Below are 20,639 nucleotides of genomic sequence, written 5' to 3' on the forward strand. Positions count from 1 at the left end.
TTAGTTACTATAGCACTGTACTTTCTAATTTGTAACTACTCAATACATTATTTGCATTTTTAGCGGTGCTTTAGCCCAGAGTCCAAGTTACATTACTTTGCATACTTTTTAATTAAATGATTTGAGTAAATTACTCTTTTACTAAAACTTTAGATTATCTTCAAATATTGATTAAAGATGACTTTTTTTTTTGGAGGGGGCAATGATATATTATCATTCAGCCATTTTACGTATCGAGTAACCGACAGAACAGGCCAATTACATAACTACTGCTTTCATGACATTAAATACATACACACAAATAAAACCTAACGCGACTCATACTGTGGGTGGGGTACTCGATAATCCTTGCTCCCAACACACTTAATCTAAAGTTAAGACGTTTGACCTAAGGGATATCTACAATATTTATACAGATACTATATACAATCTATTCACAAGGTGGGGTGGTGATTCCATATTCCAATCAAATCAGTGATTAGCTAATGCTAACACATTCAAATTCACTTTATATTCAAACATTCTGATTGGTCAACTCTACCAATTCAGTAAAACACATAAGCGTTGTTATAAAATATCATGATTAATTAACTTAATGGGAACTCCATATATTTGTACCATTATTGTTTTATGTCTGAATTCTTCTGCACTAAATCGGTGCAATTTGGGGTTTTTCTGAAAATGTTTCTATACCATAATTGTGACCCACATACGATTCCACCTCAATCTATTGTCATAATTATACACTAACAGCCATAAGGCTTTGAACCATGGAAACTTAGGTGATCATTGTATTGTAGATAGATGGATTGTTAGATAACTATATTATTAAATATTTACAATTAATTATAAATTTACATTTAGTAATTAAGGAATAACTAAATAAGTTTAGGGAACCTTAAGTTGGAAAGGATACAATATGCAAGAAAAAAGATGGAAAAACTTGCAGTTAGAGGAGATAGTTAGAGATGAATATGTTTAATTCTTTTTGCCTGTAGGGAATGGAAGAATCGTAGGTGGCTATTTCGCGGATGAGTGCGTTAGGATGACAATCTAGAGTGGAAAGGAGTGTCAGCAGATGGTTTTAGATAGAGGAGTGTACGGAGATAATGGAAACAATATCATGGAGGAGTCGGATTTTTAGTACGTCAAGGAGAGTCTGTCGCAGGTCTGAGAAATTTGTTCTGTGTTGTCTAGAGTTTCTTGATGTCAATATTAAAGAGCAGGCTCCAATCGGAGCAGGCGTAGAATAACATCAGCCTAATGACCAGGAGGAGGAAAAGTTCATCTTCGAGTTTCGTGGTGATCATTGTTTTACAATTTTATTATTATGATTATTATTATTAGGTGAGATTCATTTAGCTTGCCAAATTTGAAGAGTTCTTTTGTAATACAGTTTTTAAATTCATACTAAGTCAATTTTATGCAATCAGCCTCTCCTGTTTTAGTCGCTTCTTTCACAATTTCATCCCAGAATGTCATCTGACTCAGACAAAAGTTACAGTTATACCCTATTCTACAGATCTTTTGAGGCGAAAAAAATGTCGTCCCAAACCTTTTTTTTAAATGACTTATAACTGCATGTCAAGTGGCACTGCAACAAGTAAACTAGATGACATTACAAGTGACATTACAGAAGTAATAAAACTGTTAGTGGCTCTTCAATGAGTCCATTACTGCACCATGAGCTCAGTCCATTACTGAGTCCATCTGCACCGAGTTGACCGCTTCACCAGCGCAGTCTCAGCGTCGTGCAGAATCGTCAGAAAGTGTCAGAGACGTAGAATTGGTCAATGAGACAGTTAGAATTAGATTAATTCTTAAAAATTAGGTACTTTTAGATCAGTTAATATTAGAAACGTAATAGGGAGTATTAGTTATAAAAATTAGATTTGAACCATTGTTCTTATTTCAAGCTTTATGTGAACATGGGACAGTAATGTCAGACAAGTTTTAATAATTTATTTGTACAGGGTATGGTATCTTACTTAAGAAATATACATTCTATTCCCATAAATAACAAATATTATTATTTATGGCAATGTTTATAAACTCATATACACGGATATACATGTTAGTGACAATGTAAAAATTTTAACAGAATATTCTTCAATGAACACTTTTTCTGACAATAAACCAAGATAATTATGTTCTGAAAACTAGGGCAAAACTTATTAAAAGTTCTTTAAGAAGGATAAGAATATTGGTGTGTTAAAAGTTTCACAGATTTAAATGCATTTAGGAGAAACAACTAATTAAGTTTGTAATAAGAGAGCTAATTCTGCAAAAAGTGTTGTTAACGCTTTTCTATCGACATTAAAATATTGCGATTTTTTTTTTTTTTAATGAATATAGTGTTTAATTGTGAGGCGATTTAAGATATCCCATCGAAATATAGAAATGTTTATTAAATACAGATACATTTCAAAATTAGAGAAATCAAGTATATAAAGTAATTTTTGTATTTGCATAAGATATTTTCTTTTATTTAGTTTTTTTTGTTGTACATTTCTTTTTTATGTTTCTTTTTCTGTTTAAGAAAGTTTTTAATAATAGAATTTATTATTTATGCATATTATTATTTATATGTAATAAATAATTTATTTAGTAAATAGTTATTTATAAAGAAAGGAAACCTAAAAAAGATGTCTATATTTTCTCATTTTCTGTATTGTTCACATCCAATCTGGTTTGTTTACTTATTGTTGCAATTTTCTTTCAACAATCGCCTCCTTCGATCAGTAGATTTTATAATAAGAAAGAATATAATAAAATCTGGTTAAAAATTAGAATAAAAGAAGTAAAATTTAAGTTAAAATGAACACCTTTAACTTTAGCAAGGCGGTATGATCAATAATGCAGTCTAGTGAAGTCACGCACATTGTGACTGCTCTCATACCAGCCAGCATTGTTGAGACTTAAACTTTCAAACTTATCTCGTATAATCTAACCGTGATTTGTTTCCCTTGCCTCACATATTTGTACCGTGTGTCAAAGAATTCTTCCATGGTAAGGGTATTATCCATTAAGAATTTGTTCAAATTCTACAACAATTACTGTGTTCAGTGTTTTCTAGTTACAGACAGCACTGTAACCGGCCAGTGAGCTGTAAGAAGCTCATAGGGAAAAAAAGGGCCAGCAAATGGATTCTCAAACACTGGACCTCCGCTTAGGGATGCACTATGACAAAAACTAACTTCTGAGTGTGGAATAATCATGATAACCGCATGATATAGCACTCTGTGGCTTCTCTTTATTGCCAAACTTAAAATGAACTTAAAAAGGTCTTTAACACATCGTGTCAATCCAAAGTTAATGGCTTAATATAATTACTTTTCCCTCCTTAACACTTATTTTGTTGATTTTTCGGTCGTAAAAACAGTTTCGGTGCGCGCTTTGGAAGCATTCCGCAACTGGAATAGACATTCGAATTAAATAGCTGTGAAATAAGTTTATTTCAAAATAAGCCACTTTGACTCATTTTGAATTAAAAAAACACACAAAATAACAATTTCTTGTCTTCATTTCTTTTAAAAAGACCAGTCATGAAAGATCTTTAACACATCGTGTCAATCCAAAGTTAATGGCTTAATATAATTACTTTTCCCTCCCTAACACTTAATAAGAAGGAATGCAGCGATAGTGCAATTTTTTGTTAAATGAAAAGTAAATTAATTATACTGGATAATACATTCATTTAAGGGAAATTAATGCATTTTTGATTAAATAAAATGGTGTTTATTTTTTTATTCTAGTTCGCATTGTGACTCAAACAAATTGAAAGTGCCTATTGAACGGGTATGTAAAAATAACCTACATATACTCCATATGAAAAAAATGTTGAGTTTTTCAACAGCATTCAATTAATAGCATAAAAAAAAACAGAAAAAAAATTATACGACTGTTTTTTAGTGTTATGCATAAAGACCATCCACCGAACTTATCCTCAAAATGAGCACTATGTTGCTGTTTTTAAAGAATACAACTTAAAATTTTATCTCTTCTTAGTTATGATAAACAGTGCGACATAGAATCGCGTTCAGTCATGTAATAGTTGCCCCTAACTTTCAAACTTAGGTTGAAATAATTAAGGTTAGAACGATTACCTTCTTTGGATGTTGGATAGTTTCGCGTTGCCCCATAGTTCGGCTCCCTAGGTCAGCAAGTGTTTGTAAAGAGTTAGTTTGTTTTGTACGTTCACAGTTGGACTTCGTTCTAACAATTGACGATATTGTCAATAACCTCAGTTCAACGCTTGTCTTCTATGTTGGTTCCATGTTAGCCACCTGTCTAAATAAAGTTTTAGGTACCCAACTGTGGAGATCACTAATTTTTCTGACGTTGATAGGCTTGGGAGAGCAAATTAGTGTTCGTAAAGTGAAAGTGAAGCTGGCACTTCAAAATTTAATTAAAATTTAACTCGATCTTGATTTTAAGTAAAACTTTTACTATTTTAGCTACTCTTGTGTATAATTCTAAGTTACAAAGCAATTTGTTCATGATTAACTTGTAACAAAGATAACCCTTCACTTCTAAAGGATAACATCTTCTACTTTTACAAATCGAACCCTAATTTCACCTCTCAATAGAAAAAAAACATTACCTGTATTTTTCCAGGATGTTTTTTTCTTTGAGTTGTTTCTCTTGGGGTAGTTTTTTTGGGCTCTTCTGACTTTGAGAATGGCGGTGCTCGTTATGAATAGTAGGTACGTTTGGATGGTTAGGATATAAGACGTGGTGTAAGGCAACTTGTTTTTGAACTTTAATATTCTTACCGACTCAGAAATGCGGGATGTAATGGAAAATCTCAAAATGCGTACAACCAAAAAATCTTCATTTTTTTCAAGTCTACTAACTGCACAACAAAACATTACAATAAAAAAAATGGCGAAGTCGTGTAGAAATAATCAATATATATTCGTTAAATAATTAATTTAAAATGATCAATAAAGTTGGATATTCCAGGAGACAAAAACGACTGCAATTGACGATTCTCTAAGTATATATTATTAACTAAGATTTGTTGTCTACTTCTATTTGAAAAATATTTCTCTATATTTTCGAACCAAATGTTTGAATTATCTACTTTAAATAGATAAAAGAATTTTATCAGGTTTTATAAAAGTGTATTAGGTTTAATAAAATGAGAATGGATGTGTTATGAATTACCTACGTCAATAATTACATCTTTTAAGTTATGTTAATTTCAATCCAAGATCTATTTTCAGTAAGTTAGGCTGTAATGCACATATATAGAAATAGCCAGTTGCCGTCAAGTGTTTAATATTGGTGGGGTAGAAATGCATTATCCTCAGGGCTCTCTCTACCCATTTGATTCCACACAAAGGGTTCGTCTAGTAGGTAAACCAAAATACCTCCTGGGCAACCCAAATAAACTTCCAAACAATGAGCGATTAAACTTAGACAAACATCATTATAGTTACAATGCTTACCAATACAAGTTTTGCAAAATTTAGCACAACTTTAGGGTAAGGCTAAATAAATTCACTATTTTTCAAAAAAGTAATGTGATAATGTGAACTTTATCTTACTACATTATTCGAGTTAAAAGTCCCAGTATGCTTTTCCAGAAAGTGAGCAATGTTGTAATTAAATAACCACTAATATTAAAGCTGCACAATGCAAAGGAGTGAAATTTTATAGAGGACATATCAAGAGCATTTCGCCTCATCCTACTAAAATCATTCGTCAAAAAAAGTTCCTAGAAAACAACTAGTGTGATTTTGGAAAAATTCGAGGAAGACGTGAAAAAACTCTCAGGGACCCGACATGTAATTTAAACACATTTAATTCTTGTTTATATTATTAGTATTATAGCTGATAAGACCTTAAACTAAAAATTACATTTGAGAGAAAATTCCTAGCTGAAAGACTATCAATGTTCGGAAGTACGACTGTCAAAGTTCGCTTTTCCGAGTTTTATGTAATTTTCTAGAGTAATTCAAAGGGTCTCAAGTGAACATATGTTAAACCTGTTCCTGTTCCACTGAAACGTTTTCTTTGGGGAGATTTTAAAGAAGTTTTGGGAAGATATGACTTCCTTCTTTCTTAAACACTTCCATTACAGTCAAGCTAAAGAAGAAGTAAAACATTGAACTCACCTATTCTTTTTAGCACATATTCTACATTTCTTTAAATTGAATATACGGGAATTAGTTGTTTGGATGGACGCCAAAACGCAATTTTATATTTTTGTTCACATTTTAATTAAAATCAATGCTTTGATAGTAGTGCTTCGTGATACAAACAAAATCGAGAAATAAATCGTCTAGAATAATAATTTTTTTATGTAATGATTATTGGACTGGTTTTTCTGATCAGTTTACTAAATTTTAATTTCTAGAGAGATTCCCTGTAATGACCGAGAATGAAGAATTATTTTATTGTTTACCTTTACAACTAAGACTATGGGAATCAGATAGTAGATAAGGCAGAAACATGATTGCGATATTGCCTTTAACGAGTAAACATTAGTATAAGGTAAGCTTTTGATGTTAACAAACTTATTGATTTCAATCTTTAGGCAAGGAATTCAAGAGATTCAATAAGACAAGGATGTCGCATGTGACTCAAACTATCTTGACCGAACTTTCCCAGCACGAAGCGTTGCGTTGCGCATTATGAACCATTTTTTTTATAGGAAATGTTCACCACTCTAAATTATTAATTATAGTTAATAACTACAAAAGTTAATTAAAAAAATGTTTGAAAGTGACGATGTGTAGCAGCAACAGTTCCCACACTATCCTTGTAAAGTGCTGATAGTTGTGAGACCGTGGACTTACTGACAATTTTCAATAAAAAAGGGTGATTATGTTAGAAATTGTTAACTATTTAATCAATAAAACTATGCAATTAATCATATTTTAAGGTTATTTTAAAAATAACGATAAAAAAAATATTAAATATACACATATATACAGGCTAGATGAAAATAAACTTAATTTTGAAGTAGCTGCATTTTTTATAGAATAATTGTCGTATTATTACAATTATTACACGCTTCAGAAAAAAAGTTATAAAACAATGCAGGCAAAGAAATAACGAAAAAAGAATTATTTGTAAAATATTTGAAAGAGAAAGAGTAATAGAAGCATACGTGCCAGGGTGATGTACACAATAAACCGAACTCACCAGGGAGTAACAGGAAAAAGGTATGAAAGGGTGACAGTATTTGTGTTTGGCTTGGGTGTGTGTAAATGTGAGTATACTGTCCCTAAGGGAGTCTGCAAACTCTACGTTATTCCAAGCAGTGTACGTAAACTCCTAGTAGCTGATTTTAAAAGATATACTGGTCCATTGATCAACTGCACCCTCGGTTGTACTCATTGCTATTAATAAAATAAAAAAGCGCTTTTATTATCATTTAAAATACCGTAAAAAGTTAAAATAGTTTTATTTCTGCAATCATGCATTTATAACAGTCCATATTGATTTGTTTTTTTTTTTTGCGAAGTTCTCTTTCAACTTCTTTTAACAGATATATTCACGGTCGACGATCTTTCGAAAGATCGTCAGTGAGGAAACATTATTTCGACATGATGAGAAACTAAAGAAAACTTATAAATAATGTACTTAAAAAACAAAAGTAACGTCTGTAAAAAGTAAACACTTTCCAGAGGCCGGAAATGCACGAAAAGAAGCGCGATTATCTCACCACTAAGTATAAGTATTCCGGTCTAAGTTTCTGTAAATTCAGTAGAATTCACTAATCGTCTGAGCGGTATTTTCGCGACTCGTTAATCTCCACCAGCATTGATGGCCACCTTTGGTGTACATTAAGAGAAATGACGTAAGGTGGAAAATTAGTCAGAATTAGAAAACGTAGAAGAAGTTATTTTTGCCTTAAACAACATTAAGGCTGAGAAGAAGATAGGATCCCAGCGGAACTAATTAAGTATGGCCATATTTAATACACTGGTCAGCACGAGGTCTTGCTAACAGCGAGAACGGCAACTTAGAAATATTTTAGGACTTTATAAACAGGTTAGGATTATCTTTCAATGATGCAAAAACCAAGTACATACATGATCTCTAATACGTAATTGAAGTAGGCCTATTTGTAATTAAATAGCACAACTCTATTCGGTATTCCAATTCTGCAGAAAATTTAGCACAACCATGAGAATTACTGTGAAAAGAAATTGTCTTTTACTTTTTTAATGTTTTATCAAGAGTTTTTTTTTTTCGATAAATGGTTAAGAATAAAAAAAGTAGGAAGATAAAAGTATAGAACCGTTTTTAATTAGATGTGTCTCACTGTTAATACTATTATTTGAAACAGGATCTCAGGATATTATTTTTAGGAATTCTAAATTCTCCCTATATGCCAAGAGTAAAATAGAGATAAAGTCCAAGATAGGCCAATATTTAAACAATTATTAAAATGTGAAATGTAGAATGTAAAATACGGGGTTCTGGAGGACCTAGCCTCAACATGATAGCTTAAAAAGTAATTTATTTGGGTTAAAAAATCTCTTTGTTACGTTTTTTAACCTTACTCCATTACTTCTTTAAATAAATTCTGTAGCGCAGCAACCTCTTGTCATTATTCTGAGAAACTGCGGCCTTGCTGAAAGGTTAGTAAAGCCATTCAGCTCACGCAAGGCATGGTGAGCAAGTGTAACCAGCGTGGAGTTTTGTGTAATAGCCGGCACGGAACTTTCAAAGTTTTTTTTTTCGTTCGTTTGTTTCACCTTACCAGGCTAATTATGCAAAATAAAAGAACAATGGCTAACAAAAACCGCAGTGTTGCCCTTAAGGTAAAAGAAAATATCAGTACCTTTTTCTAACTATATCTCTCGTAGTATTCAATACAATTCAATGTGCTGAAAGATTAAAAAGCACATATCGTTTGCTATTAATATTGTATACGTATACTGCAAAAATACACGTTTATCGCAAACGAAAGACTGAAATGATGACTTTATATAAAGTCTTTTAATTAGAAAGAATCTATATTGAAACCGATTACATTTATTAAAAATCTTATGTCAACTATAATTCTCAAGGTTCTATATACATTTATTAAAACTGTGAATTTCAAAAACATAGTTAATCGTTATTAACAATATACAGATTGCAAGACCACATTGCAATCTAATACTCTTTGGAGCAAAGCCTAACTTAGAAGTCCTTTAATCGAATTTATCGGGAAAAAACGTTGAGTAATGTGTATTCCAAGTTTAGGAAAATCGTTAAAGCCATTTTCAAGAAAAATATGACAAAGTTGATTTACAAAAATGATTCTACCCGTTGAGAGACTTTTATCGCTAACATTTTGTCAGGTCTCTGGGGAAATACTTAAGATTAATAAAAATTTGAACTGAGGTTTGTTTTTGTTTGTTCGTTTTTACACACACAAAACCACTTTTTCGAACGTTAAGGATCTCAAAATACATACTTCCAATGAAAAGTGAATACCTAATACTTCTCATTGGGTATAGAAGTAATAATTAACAATTCTAGAAGAACTGTAAAAATAGAAAGGCGCGTGAACGGTCGCACCGATTTATTTTTTTAAATTGTTAAAATAAACATTTCTTTTAGAAATTCATTGAATAAATAGTCAGCTATATTATCATTGATAACAAAAAAAAAAAAATGTAAAATAAAACCGGACACTGTCGTCTCTGTTTGCACAAAGTTTTTTTCATTCTTTTTTCTTTTCACCTAAATAACAAATGCAGATAGCATAGAAAACTGTCGTCCTTGAGTATGTGAACAAAGGGAATTATTATTTACTTCTATGATTATTTCATCAATGATGATGAACATGATGTGCAGGTGGGTAGTAATTTAAGACAAGACATTTCAAAGAACATTTTTCGTTGAAAATAACGTGGTGAATCCAAACAATAGTCGTTCTTCAAGTTTCACTGCCATTATTGACTTCTAGAGTCTATTTACAACACTTAAGCTAAGTTGTGAGTTTGTTCCTTTATCCTGGATAAAATGTTTCTTAATGTATGTTATGATTGCTCAGACTTGCTTGATGTTTCGTTCCTTCAATATGGCTGCTTAAAACAAGATTTTAATGATTCTAAGATATTATTATATAATAAGGTTTTGGTTCTATCATTTCTACAGACACTATGTTAAGAACTCTGTTTTTTCTAGTTTTAATGGAAATGAACAATATATAGTAAAAAGTTGTAAATTTTATAAGAAGAAGCGAAGAGCGGTGGATATAACACCTACAATACCTACACCCAACTCAAACAAGAACTTAACTTAAGCTACCAAATGAAGCCTATTCAACAAATGATACAATCTCGTTTACAAGTTGCCAATAGGCAGTTCTAAATTATTAAAAAATATTATGGTTAAAGATTTTGTTTTTAATTAAGCTGATTTTTTTTAAAGGCACGTTAACGTCTGTTGTCGTTGGCGCCCAGAGCTTTTTTCAGCGTACTGCCGGCTTCAGAACAGTGTTGTCTCATTATAAACAACCCTGTTCATCACCGGAAAGTGAGCTGTAAGAAGCTCCTAGGAAAAGAAAATCTAAGGGGCAGCAGCTGGATTCGAACCCGGGATCTCCGTTTTGGAATCCAGTATTTGCCAACCACTCACCTAATCCCTTCCCTTTTCTATAAAGTTATTAATAATTTTCGTTGGATTCAATAATAATAATAAAAATATACTCTAATAAATGATAATTTTAATTTTCAACAAAATATAGCGTTCCGTTAAAAAGATTGAGATAATGTATTATATTCATACTTACATAAAAATTCATTCACAACATTTCATATAGTTTAGAATTAATAAAAAAAAAATGGCACTTACCTTTAGCGAATAAGGTAAATATTGTTCTAGGTATTCCATTATTTCTTCAAGCTCTTCTTTTGGTACAAGTCGAAAATTCTTTCCTTCGGCTATAATCTCTTCTTCCATTTCTAGAGCAAAAAAAGAAAGAGAGAGAATTAGATACTGTGATAAACTGAATTTGTAATTTTTTATATGAAAATGGTTTTTTGCATCAGGGAGTTAGGCTTGCTGAAACTTATGTAACATAAAGTTGTGCACCATAATTACTACATTATATAACATTGCAAAAGCGAAAGGTGCAAAACTGAAATATCTGAACTGTTCATTATAAATGTACTGAATATCCTCTTTAAGCAATTCTATTCCGTTTAATATTGACTCTTCTTGCGGTTACTAGGAATTTCCTAGTAGCTGATCTAATTGTAAAAGTGCAAAGGTTATTCGTTGAGGTAAACTTTACAAGCTGGCTGCAAATAAACCCAATTATTTTTTATTTATCGAAGAAGGATGTGTTCTCATTCATGAGTATTTCATTCCTCTTGGGGAGTCTGTATTAAGAAGAAAGAAGTATATATTATTAATTCCTATAAACATTAAATTAATGACGGCATTGTTGCATTAAATGTAGAGATCTATGTACATGTATGCCATTAATGTTTCAAATATACAAAATTAGCTGTCTTTCTGGTTGGAAACAGTCACATGACTTACCCTTACCGTAATTAACGTAATGAAAATTTGTTGGAACTATTTTGGACAAAAAAAACACTAAAATACACTAAATTTATTTATTGTTGTTCATTATTTTTGGTGACTAATTCATAGTTTCAATAGGATGAAAAAATAATTGCCATTTCAGTCGTGATACATATTCTGCCGAGCTTTCGACCTAGGGACTAAAGACATCTTCAAGGCTAGTTTACAAAGTAATATTTTTACATTACAGGGTTGGTGTGTCTTCTGTCTTGTCTGTTCATGGACAAGATAAGACAGAAGACACACCAACCCTGTAATGTAAAAATATTACTTTGTAAACTAGCCTTGAAGATGACCTAGTCCCTTGGTCGAAAGCTCGGCAGAATATGTATCACGACTGAAATGGCAATTATTTTTTCATCCTATTGAAAATTTATTTAGTAAAGTGAAATTTCCGCTAATCACATTTTTCTTCAAATTTGGAATTTTACTAATATCTTTAATTCCAATTATTATTATTAGAAGGTAATAAAGCTGCTTATTAAATTAAAATGATGCCTAAGAGATAAGATTTATTTATTTTTTTTTTTTTACCCAAAAACCAATTTAGCTCTTGGTGACACCGATTCGAAATATATACTGTTAAATAAATACTGCTGCTCCACAAACAATACAGATCAACCTATAAAAACCACTTTATCGACTAAAAGGGCCTCCTCAAAAACGAACATTTTGGGTGAAAACTCCAAATTGAAATTTTGTACGACAGGAAACCTTCTCTTAGCAGCAGAATTGGTAAAAATGATAGTCAAACCGTTAGAACCGATTTCAAACCCCCCCCCTCCAAAAACTGAATAATCAAATTTGAACACCACGAGTTATCTGGCCAAAAATTTGTAAAAACACTATTGAGCCTAAATTCTGTGCTATACAGCGCTATTGTGAATTAAAATAAACTGAGTTTAAAGGTTGTTTGATTAGCATAATTACTTATGTAAGGAGATCACTAAAGGTTGATTCTTTAATTACTTTTTATCTACCTATTTATTTTTTTGTATTATTTTCAGTAGACAACTACTCTGTAGAAATGGGATAGAAAAGGAATCAGAAACTTAATAAGAAACAGAATGGTAGAAAACAACCAATTTGTTAGAAAACGACATCATTAAATCTAAGACTAGCCGCTGTCCGATTTCGAGAACTAAACCACTTTTTTTTAGAGGGTTCGAAACTGAACTGGGATAGACAGAGACAAGCCCGAGTAACTAATTCAGACAATTATCTTAAAAAATATTTATTAGAAAATTTATAATTTTTAATCCAGGATGTTATAGTCAAAACAGAATGGATAATATTTCGTTAACAATGACATATAACAATGAGAGATGAACTTAATGCTATAGAGAAAAACCAGGCGGTCCTAGTAAGAAGAAAACCTCTTAGCGTTCGTTCTTTTCGACTCATTCGACTATGTCAATTGCTGGATAAGAGTGCATTATTCCCAGATCCTTACATTGTCTACACGTTCTGCCTACATAGGAACCTCACATTCATCACCTGTATCGAACTCTTAGAAGTTAACATTCAGGATTTAAATGTTTAAGTGACAGGATAAACTCAAATTATAGACACATATCTCAAATTTAAAGAGCTGTTTCAGACAGCGTCGAATCGCTTATTGTGCTCCTATTACCCCTTAACTGTTTTATTCCTCCATATTCCTATTCTCGCTCTCAGACATTTAACGGTTTTATCTACTATGTTTCCGCCTATAATTTTTATTACCTTCATTATTCTTCTAGGTTTTTTTCCATCTCCTTTGCCTCTTCTAAATCAATTGTCAGATAGATTCTTAAAATAAGGTACAAATTACTTGCCAAATTTATACCACCAGAAGGAGTAAAAACAGAGACGGTGTAAATGTTTGAAATTGAAATAATAAAAAATAAAAATATAATGTTTTACGTACCCAAGGTTAGAAACTTATTGTCTAAATGCATGCTTAGAAAGACAGATAGATTTCTTCTAGTGATTTATCATCTTTTCATATTGTTGTTACAGCTACAATTTTCTGTTTTTCAACTAAACTTCCTTAGTCTTAAAGTTGTTGCAGTGGCTTTAAGCCAAGAGAAAGGAGAAAGTAACGACAAAGCGAAAGGAAAGCATCAACCAAGACCCACTCGCAAATTACGGCGAGTTTTTCAAGTGGCCAGTACCAATACTAATCAAAGACACATTGATAAAAGTTATTATTCATTAGGGTATCCCTTAAGACGTTTAGTAAAGCCTTTCATACAATCCCGAACATTTAAATCAATTGAAAGGCAAAATAATTCAAATAATTATTTAGCGAGAGGAGCCGGTTCTTCCGTTTACTGCACTGAAACCTTGCAAGTGATATCGATATAATTTTACCTTCCTAAAAATTATTCAAAGAAAATTCGGCAACCATCTAATTATGTGGTAATTATTTACTCAATCATAAGTAAAGAAACCTAGGTTGTAATTTGTAACAATAAAATGTAAAATATATAGCGAGAAGGCAGCTAAACAACCAGTAAATTTCACCCACTTTATTTCTTGGCCACTACTCGAGAAGTCGAGGTTTTTGAAAGAATAATTATTTGTTTCAGCTAAAGACTAATTTTCAAATTAAAGTTTTTTTTTTGTTTTTATAAGCATATAAGTAAAAGGATAGCAAAAGCGTCAAATTTTCTAAATATCCAAGTTTTATTCGGAGAAAATCAGAGTTTTCGCTTGACATATCCGTTTTGAGGTCCCCGGTGTCCAAACAAACATGTTGTTTTAAAAAATAAGTCTGTAAGTGTATACAATAACATTCTACCCAAAAAGCGATGAGAGCAAGATGCCCTAATTTTATATTACGTTGGGTATGTACGTGTTTACATGCTGAAAAGTGTTACTAATAATTACATATTTTTCCGAAAGTCAGAATTAAAAAAAAAATATAAAAGTTAAAACGAGCATTTTAGAAAGAGGAAGTGGTACGTTTTCCGAATATGACCGGATACTGACGTTTCAACTAAATTGCTTAAAATAAATTCTATAAACCAGCCACCCATTTTGGATGTGTCCCAATTTTGTAATATTTTGTACCCAATTCTGGTTACTGTAATTCTAACGAACTTTCTTCTCGAAATAGTAATATAGACTTCCCTTAGGATATGCTTTTTTCCAGCAGGCTCTTCAAAGAATGCTAATGTAAACTTTTTTATCTCAATTATTAGACATTTACATAAGTAAACTCAAAGAATAGTAAATACATGAACGGTAATTAATAATCGCATGATCTACTTCGAGTGGAGCTTTTATTTGCATTCATTTAAATAATGCTATAAATATTTATAAAAATATTTGAATATTTAAATTTAAATATTCAGATATTTATGATTATTTAATTTAAAATATTAATATTATTATTTTTATTAAAATTATGTTATTATTTAAAATGAAATTGTTAATACAAAATATTTATGTGCACAATAAATATTTAATAACTTACTAATAAACAAATTACTATAAACGCCCTAGATTACTGTATACAATTTATTGTGTAAAATATATTTACAGAAACATATTCGGTATGAAATGTTCAAGTTGAACACAATTTTCAGAACATATCGTGAAAATATAACGTCGCCTACACATTGCTTAGCACCCCACTAAAAACATGCGGATTTTCCAGATAACTACTTTTAAAAAAATGTTCACCCTTTTGAGATTTTCTCGTATATAGCATTTACGATTTACTCTAAAGTTCCTGGAACATAGATCTATAAATTTTATTTGAATAATTATAAAAAAAAGTATATATTATTTTTGGGCTGTTCTGGGGAAAGATAGCAGACTTTCCACTAGTTTCCATTTTAATGTACGATTTACGAAGTAACAACGTAACTGAGTTAAATATTGAAATTCTGAATTTCAATTGAGAAAGAAGTGTGCGTGCTTTATTGCATTTTATAGGCATCTGATAATCGTAGTTATTCTACCCTAAAATTGATTTTAAGAAACAATTGCTATCGAAATACGATATCATCTACGTAATTCATCATTGTCAAAGAATGGAACAGTGCGAAAAATTAGCAAGAAATCAGTTGTTTGTTGCTGATTCATCTTTCTGCTGCGAACTTTTTTCTTGGGCGAAATTGTATAGATCAATTTCGCAATGTTCTCGATTTGTAAACATTCTTTGTATAAAAGCTTTAAGCTTTAATTTGTAATGTAGTGTACAAAAATGCTGACTTACAGTGACTACTGCAAACTCAATAACTGTGGTGTCGTTAAACATTGACAGTTCAGACAGATTCCATTCAATCAAGAAATCATATAGGCACGAAAAATAGGCTGTATTCATGCAATTTCAACGAATTTAGCAAAAAAAAATCTTCTTATGTTCAAGAATAGTTGTTACTAAAGATAACAGCAATGCGCAGCCTGCTTCTTGTAAAATTTTCTTGCAAATCAAAAATTAATGGGGTTCAAAAAGATTAAATTTATTTCAACTAGGCATCCCATAATTTTGCGTAAACTCTATTTTTATCTGGTAACACTACTGTTATTATATTGGGAATGGTCGTTATAAAAAAAGTGGAAAGGTTCGTTGCTTTAAAGTTCCTTTATATTATAATACTTTTATAAGCTCAAATTTTCTGACAAAGATGCTTGAAACCATTAAAGTGTTTAAACCTAAGCAGTTAAATAAAATAACAGCTGGCTTCACTTTCATTTAGTCAATAATAAAAGTACAATTTTAGTGTCCAGATTTAATTGAATAATTGTCGCGCGGATTGAAATACGGTTACAAAAAAATTTACTTACGTTACAAAGTATAGATTATTTGTCAACTAATTTTCTTGCTGTTTATACTCCGACTAAACCTTAAATGAGAGCAGGCACATATATATATAAACAAAATCTGACAGGAAAAGAACTAGATGTGGCATTTGCAAAGAATAGCTTCCCTATCTACAAACAATAAGTCTCTTCCCGTCAGATATTTTATAAATGTGCATATGTCTCCTCTACGCTATTAAGAATGTATTCGTATGTCTAGAGCACAAATAGGTACGAAAAAATCTTTACTATTTAACTTAAACAGATTTATTAACTTTTGAATTATAATTCAAGGAAATTATTCTTAAACCTGAGAAAGACTTAATGCAAGTTTTGCTCAACGACGGTAAAACATATAAATTTTTAAGCGCATCAAAATTCCCAATCATTTTGAAGCCGACGATTAATCAGATGAAACTGTCAAGAATGTGCTACAGAAAACATAGTTTCGAAACTAAGGCAGATCTTTGGAAAAACCGCCCAATTGGTTTTATGTTTATAAAGCTAAGCGGAAACAGACAGAAAAATGATGGTGGAGGAGTTTTCTCTGCTGAAAAGCTGATTTCTGCTCCAACCAGATAATAATAAACGACTAATTTTAATGGTGAAGTCTTTATAAAAACTCAGAGCTAAGATTTAGGCTAAAATTGATGATAATTGTGTCGCATTCGATCATTCACGATGATTATTCAGAGAATTCTCGGAAAATTTTGGAAATCAAAATAACAAGTACGATAATAAACGAGTCTTAGTTCTTTCGTACTACATTCAGACAAACATCCATCTTTCGATCGATTCTTTCAAGGAAATATTGAAGAGCGTGCTTCGTACCAATCATCTGGAACTCTAATTTCTTTGCAATAAGCTCGAACTCTATGAATCAGAATGCTCAGCAGTTGTTGTCGATCAAGAAAAAAAATCCATCAATTTTGGAGAACCTCAAATACTTGACTCATTCACCAGAGTAATCTGTTCGATAGTTTCTTGATTTTATAGGGCCCATTTGTGAATTGTTACTACATTTAGTGTGGAATTTTCATGTTAACTTTTCAGTAGCGACAATTAGAGCACTTATGTTATTGTTACGAAATCGACATCCATCACTTTGAAGTTTCTCATCTACTTTCTTAACTTGAGCAACACTTTGAAATCTGAGGTACATTACTTGAAGAACTCTACGCCAAAGAACGGTACTATGAGACCAATTGCCTTTTAATTTTCAATTAACGATTTTATAGAGAAAAATAGTTTAAAAATGCTGGATCATGAATTATATTTAATCTTTCTCTTCGGTTGTTCATTTATTTTAGCTTTCTCTTAAATAATTATGATGTGGTTCAAAAACATTATTATTCTATATAAAAAGTGCTCAGTTTTATTTAACACAATAACTTAGAACTTAAGTTCTAATTTCATAACGTTACCAAGAAAAACAAATTGAGAAAAATGAAAAATAATTTGTAATTATTTATGGGCTTGCTAATAAGGTATTTGACTTTTTTCCCCGACCTCGCCTATGATAAAAGGTTGTGCTGTTAGATAATGAAGTCTTAAAAGGGATTTTTGGTGAATGTTTCATCCAGAAACTGAATCCATATTTTGTTGATATCGATGAAGCACGATTGTTGTATTTTATTTCAATGAGCAGGAGAGAAAAAAAAAAATATGTTATGAATCCACATTCTAATTTCTCTTACTACCAACCTCAAAGTAGAATTTTTATTTAACATTAACATTAAACAGAAATTTTCTGTTTATCACTTTTTTTTAGTAGGACAATACTTTTGTATGAAGCGAAACTTTCCGCTCTCGTAACTGTTCTAATAAAACGGAACTTTCTGGAAAAATATTTGCATTAAATGTGTAAGACTAAGTATCTAGAAGATTTGAAAGTACAAAAAGAAATTTGTTTGAGTCGGTTTCAGAAAAATCACTAGTACCGAGAAAAATTACAAGATTCAGGTTCGGAATTCCTCGACTTAAAAATTTCTATAGAAAAATCAAAATTAAAAGTTTGCACGAATACAATAATGTAAAAAAAAAATACAGAAATGGCATTTTAGAGGATAGCTAAACCACCACTTGCCCTAGAAGTGCGTTTAGTGAATTTTTCTGAACAAATGTTTCAAATAGAAGTTGCAGAACTACGTATACACATAATTAGTTCAACAAAAATCGTTTAGTCGTTTTTGAGATAGTCTTTAAAAGAATAAAAATAAAAACAAAAACTAAGTTTCAGCAAAAAGGTACTTTTGGTTGATCGATTTTGACCAAAACTTTATTGATTTGTTGGTACTTAAATAAAATATCAAAATTTGAATTTTCTGCGATTTCTTCGCTTTTGAGTTTCGATGGATACACACACGCCATGCACCTACGCGCACATTAAACACGTACACAAACACATACAGAGAGAGAGTGAGAAAGTAAGAGAGAGAGAGACTATTTTGTACTCAGAGGACCTCAAAACGGTAAAAACGCATCAAAAATTTGCACGATAACAATATTTTCTCTTACTAAAGTGAAAAAAATATAAATTTTCCAAAACAAAATTGATAAAAAAAGGATTTAAAGGAATTTTAATTTTACAAATACAAGACGCGGTAGGTTGAATTTTCGGTCAATAAGTTGCAATGAACAATCTAAAGCTTGAACTATTCTAAAAAATAATAAACATCTGACTCCTGATTATTGTAATTAAAAGTTTTTCGATGCTATAATCGAGTATTTAAACTAATATTGATTAATAAAGGAAAGCAACTCTGTTAATAGAAGGGAACTGAAGCTATAAAAAAAGTCACGTGGTATCAACCAGGACAGCAAAAACATCATGCAGATATGAATGTATTAATAAATAAAAGAATATTTACTTAATTTTCGCTAAAAATTATAATTTAATGTAATTTTGGGCATAAATTTCATCTTTTTTTTTTTTAATTATTGAGGATAAATTGAGATTGTGTGCAGAAAAAGAAAGCGATATCTTAATTTTATTGCTTCCATTTACATCTCAAAAAGTGATTTTTTATGTATTCTTTTATATTTTTCGGAGCAAAATTAGAAATAATTTGTGTATTACAAAAAAAAAATTAGCGTGTGTTACAGTGTCATAAAGTAACATGCTTGCAAATAGAAAAATGTGTTTTCACATGTGTCTTCATGCAAACAAAATTGTTTTAATATTATAAATAAAATATATGAGATTAAATGCTGGGCACAATCACACTTTTTGAGGGTATTTTTGAAGCTTCTCATTGACATTTTGTTTAACTGTTTTAATTAAATTTTATGTTAATATTATGTATAGAAGCGTGACGATTTGAATCAATTATTTGTTGTTGGCATTGGTCCAACTATTTGTTGTAAAAACATGCAATTTTTTAAAACTAATAAAAGCTTATTTCCTGTATTAATTTATAATAGAAATGCTTTAATGTACCTATTTAGAAATACTTAAGAAAATAAATAAAAAATGGCTAAGGGGAAATTTGTAGAGGGTACGTATAGTGTGTAAGTGCGTGTGCCTGTGAATATGCGTATGGCGGATAGAGCGCGAAAGGAGTCAATAGTAAAACTGACCTGGACCAGAACTAGAGAGAAGGCGGCGAGACGGTCAAAAAAGGCCGACGATGGTGTGGAAGGGTAGAGGAGGTGGGGGAGTAGGGACTGGAGGCGAAGGAGTTCCTGGGGACTGCCTGTGTGAGTGTGTGGGTGTGCTGGTGTGTGATGAAGACCGCCGACTGTGTCTGAAACCTTGCACGCACACACTCACACTCACAGGAGGGTGGAGGTGGCACACTTTGTGTTGCTCGGGGGCGGGGAGGCGGCGCTGGTGGATTTTCCGACCGCTCGCACTAGGCACTCAGCACAGACTGAACAGCGCCGGTCACAGTTTTCCACTGGTCTCTCTCCTCCATGTTATGGGGGCCCGGCTCACTCAATACCAATATTACCCTCCATAGCTACCACCCTTCGTACAAACCATTTCACCAATTTATTACATGGTTGCCAACCGAACCTGAATTAATATTTTTATTTTAATGATATTATTTCTAAAATTTGAGATTTCAGCTAAGTGATTTTAATATATGTACAAGAAGTTCAACTGCAACCGAACACAAACTGTTGCACTTAAATTTATAATGACCGCCTACTCCTGCAGGAGCGCTTTACTGGCAGTGATGTACGACTTCGTAGTAGTAACGCTGTTTTAAAATAAATAAAATAAAACAGTGCTTTAAGGGAATATAATCACACATCTGACTAAATTAAAGAAATAATTTGAAAATGAAATT

The 20,639-nt window shown here is 31.5% G+C and overlaps 1 protein-coding gene across 4 annotated transcripts in view; it reads right to left on the bottom strand.

The window, feature by feature from the left end:
- LOC141460903 (glycine N-acyltransferase-like protein 3) overlaps positions 1–20,261 on the bottom strand; it is a 73,212-nt gene extending 52,951 nt beyond the window's left edge. The window contains exons 1-3 of one of the 4 annotated variants that reach the window (XM_074141343.1): positions 13,457–14,786; positions 13,273–13,338; positions 10,810–10,919 (exon numbers count right to left, since the gene is read on the bottom strand). In XM_074141343.1, coding sequence (XP_073997444.1) covers positions 10,810–10,917 — 108 coding nt within the window. In that variant the 5' untranslated portion in view covers positions 10,918–10,919; positions 13,273–13,338; positions 13,457–14,786. The other 3 variants (XM_074141341.1, XM_074141342.1, XM_074141344.1) reach the window with 3 other exon arrangements.
- Positions 20,262–20,639: the final 378 nt, after the last annotated feature.

Source organism: Rhodnius prolixus, unplaced genomic scaffold (assembly GCF_049639745.1).
Source record: "Rhodnius prolixus isolate KJV_2025 unplaced genomic scaffold, Rpr scaffold_6, whole genome shotgun sequence".
Lineage (NCBI taxonomy): Eukaryota > Metazoa > Arthropoda > Insecta > Hemiptera > Reduviidae > Rhodnius > Rhodnius prolixus.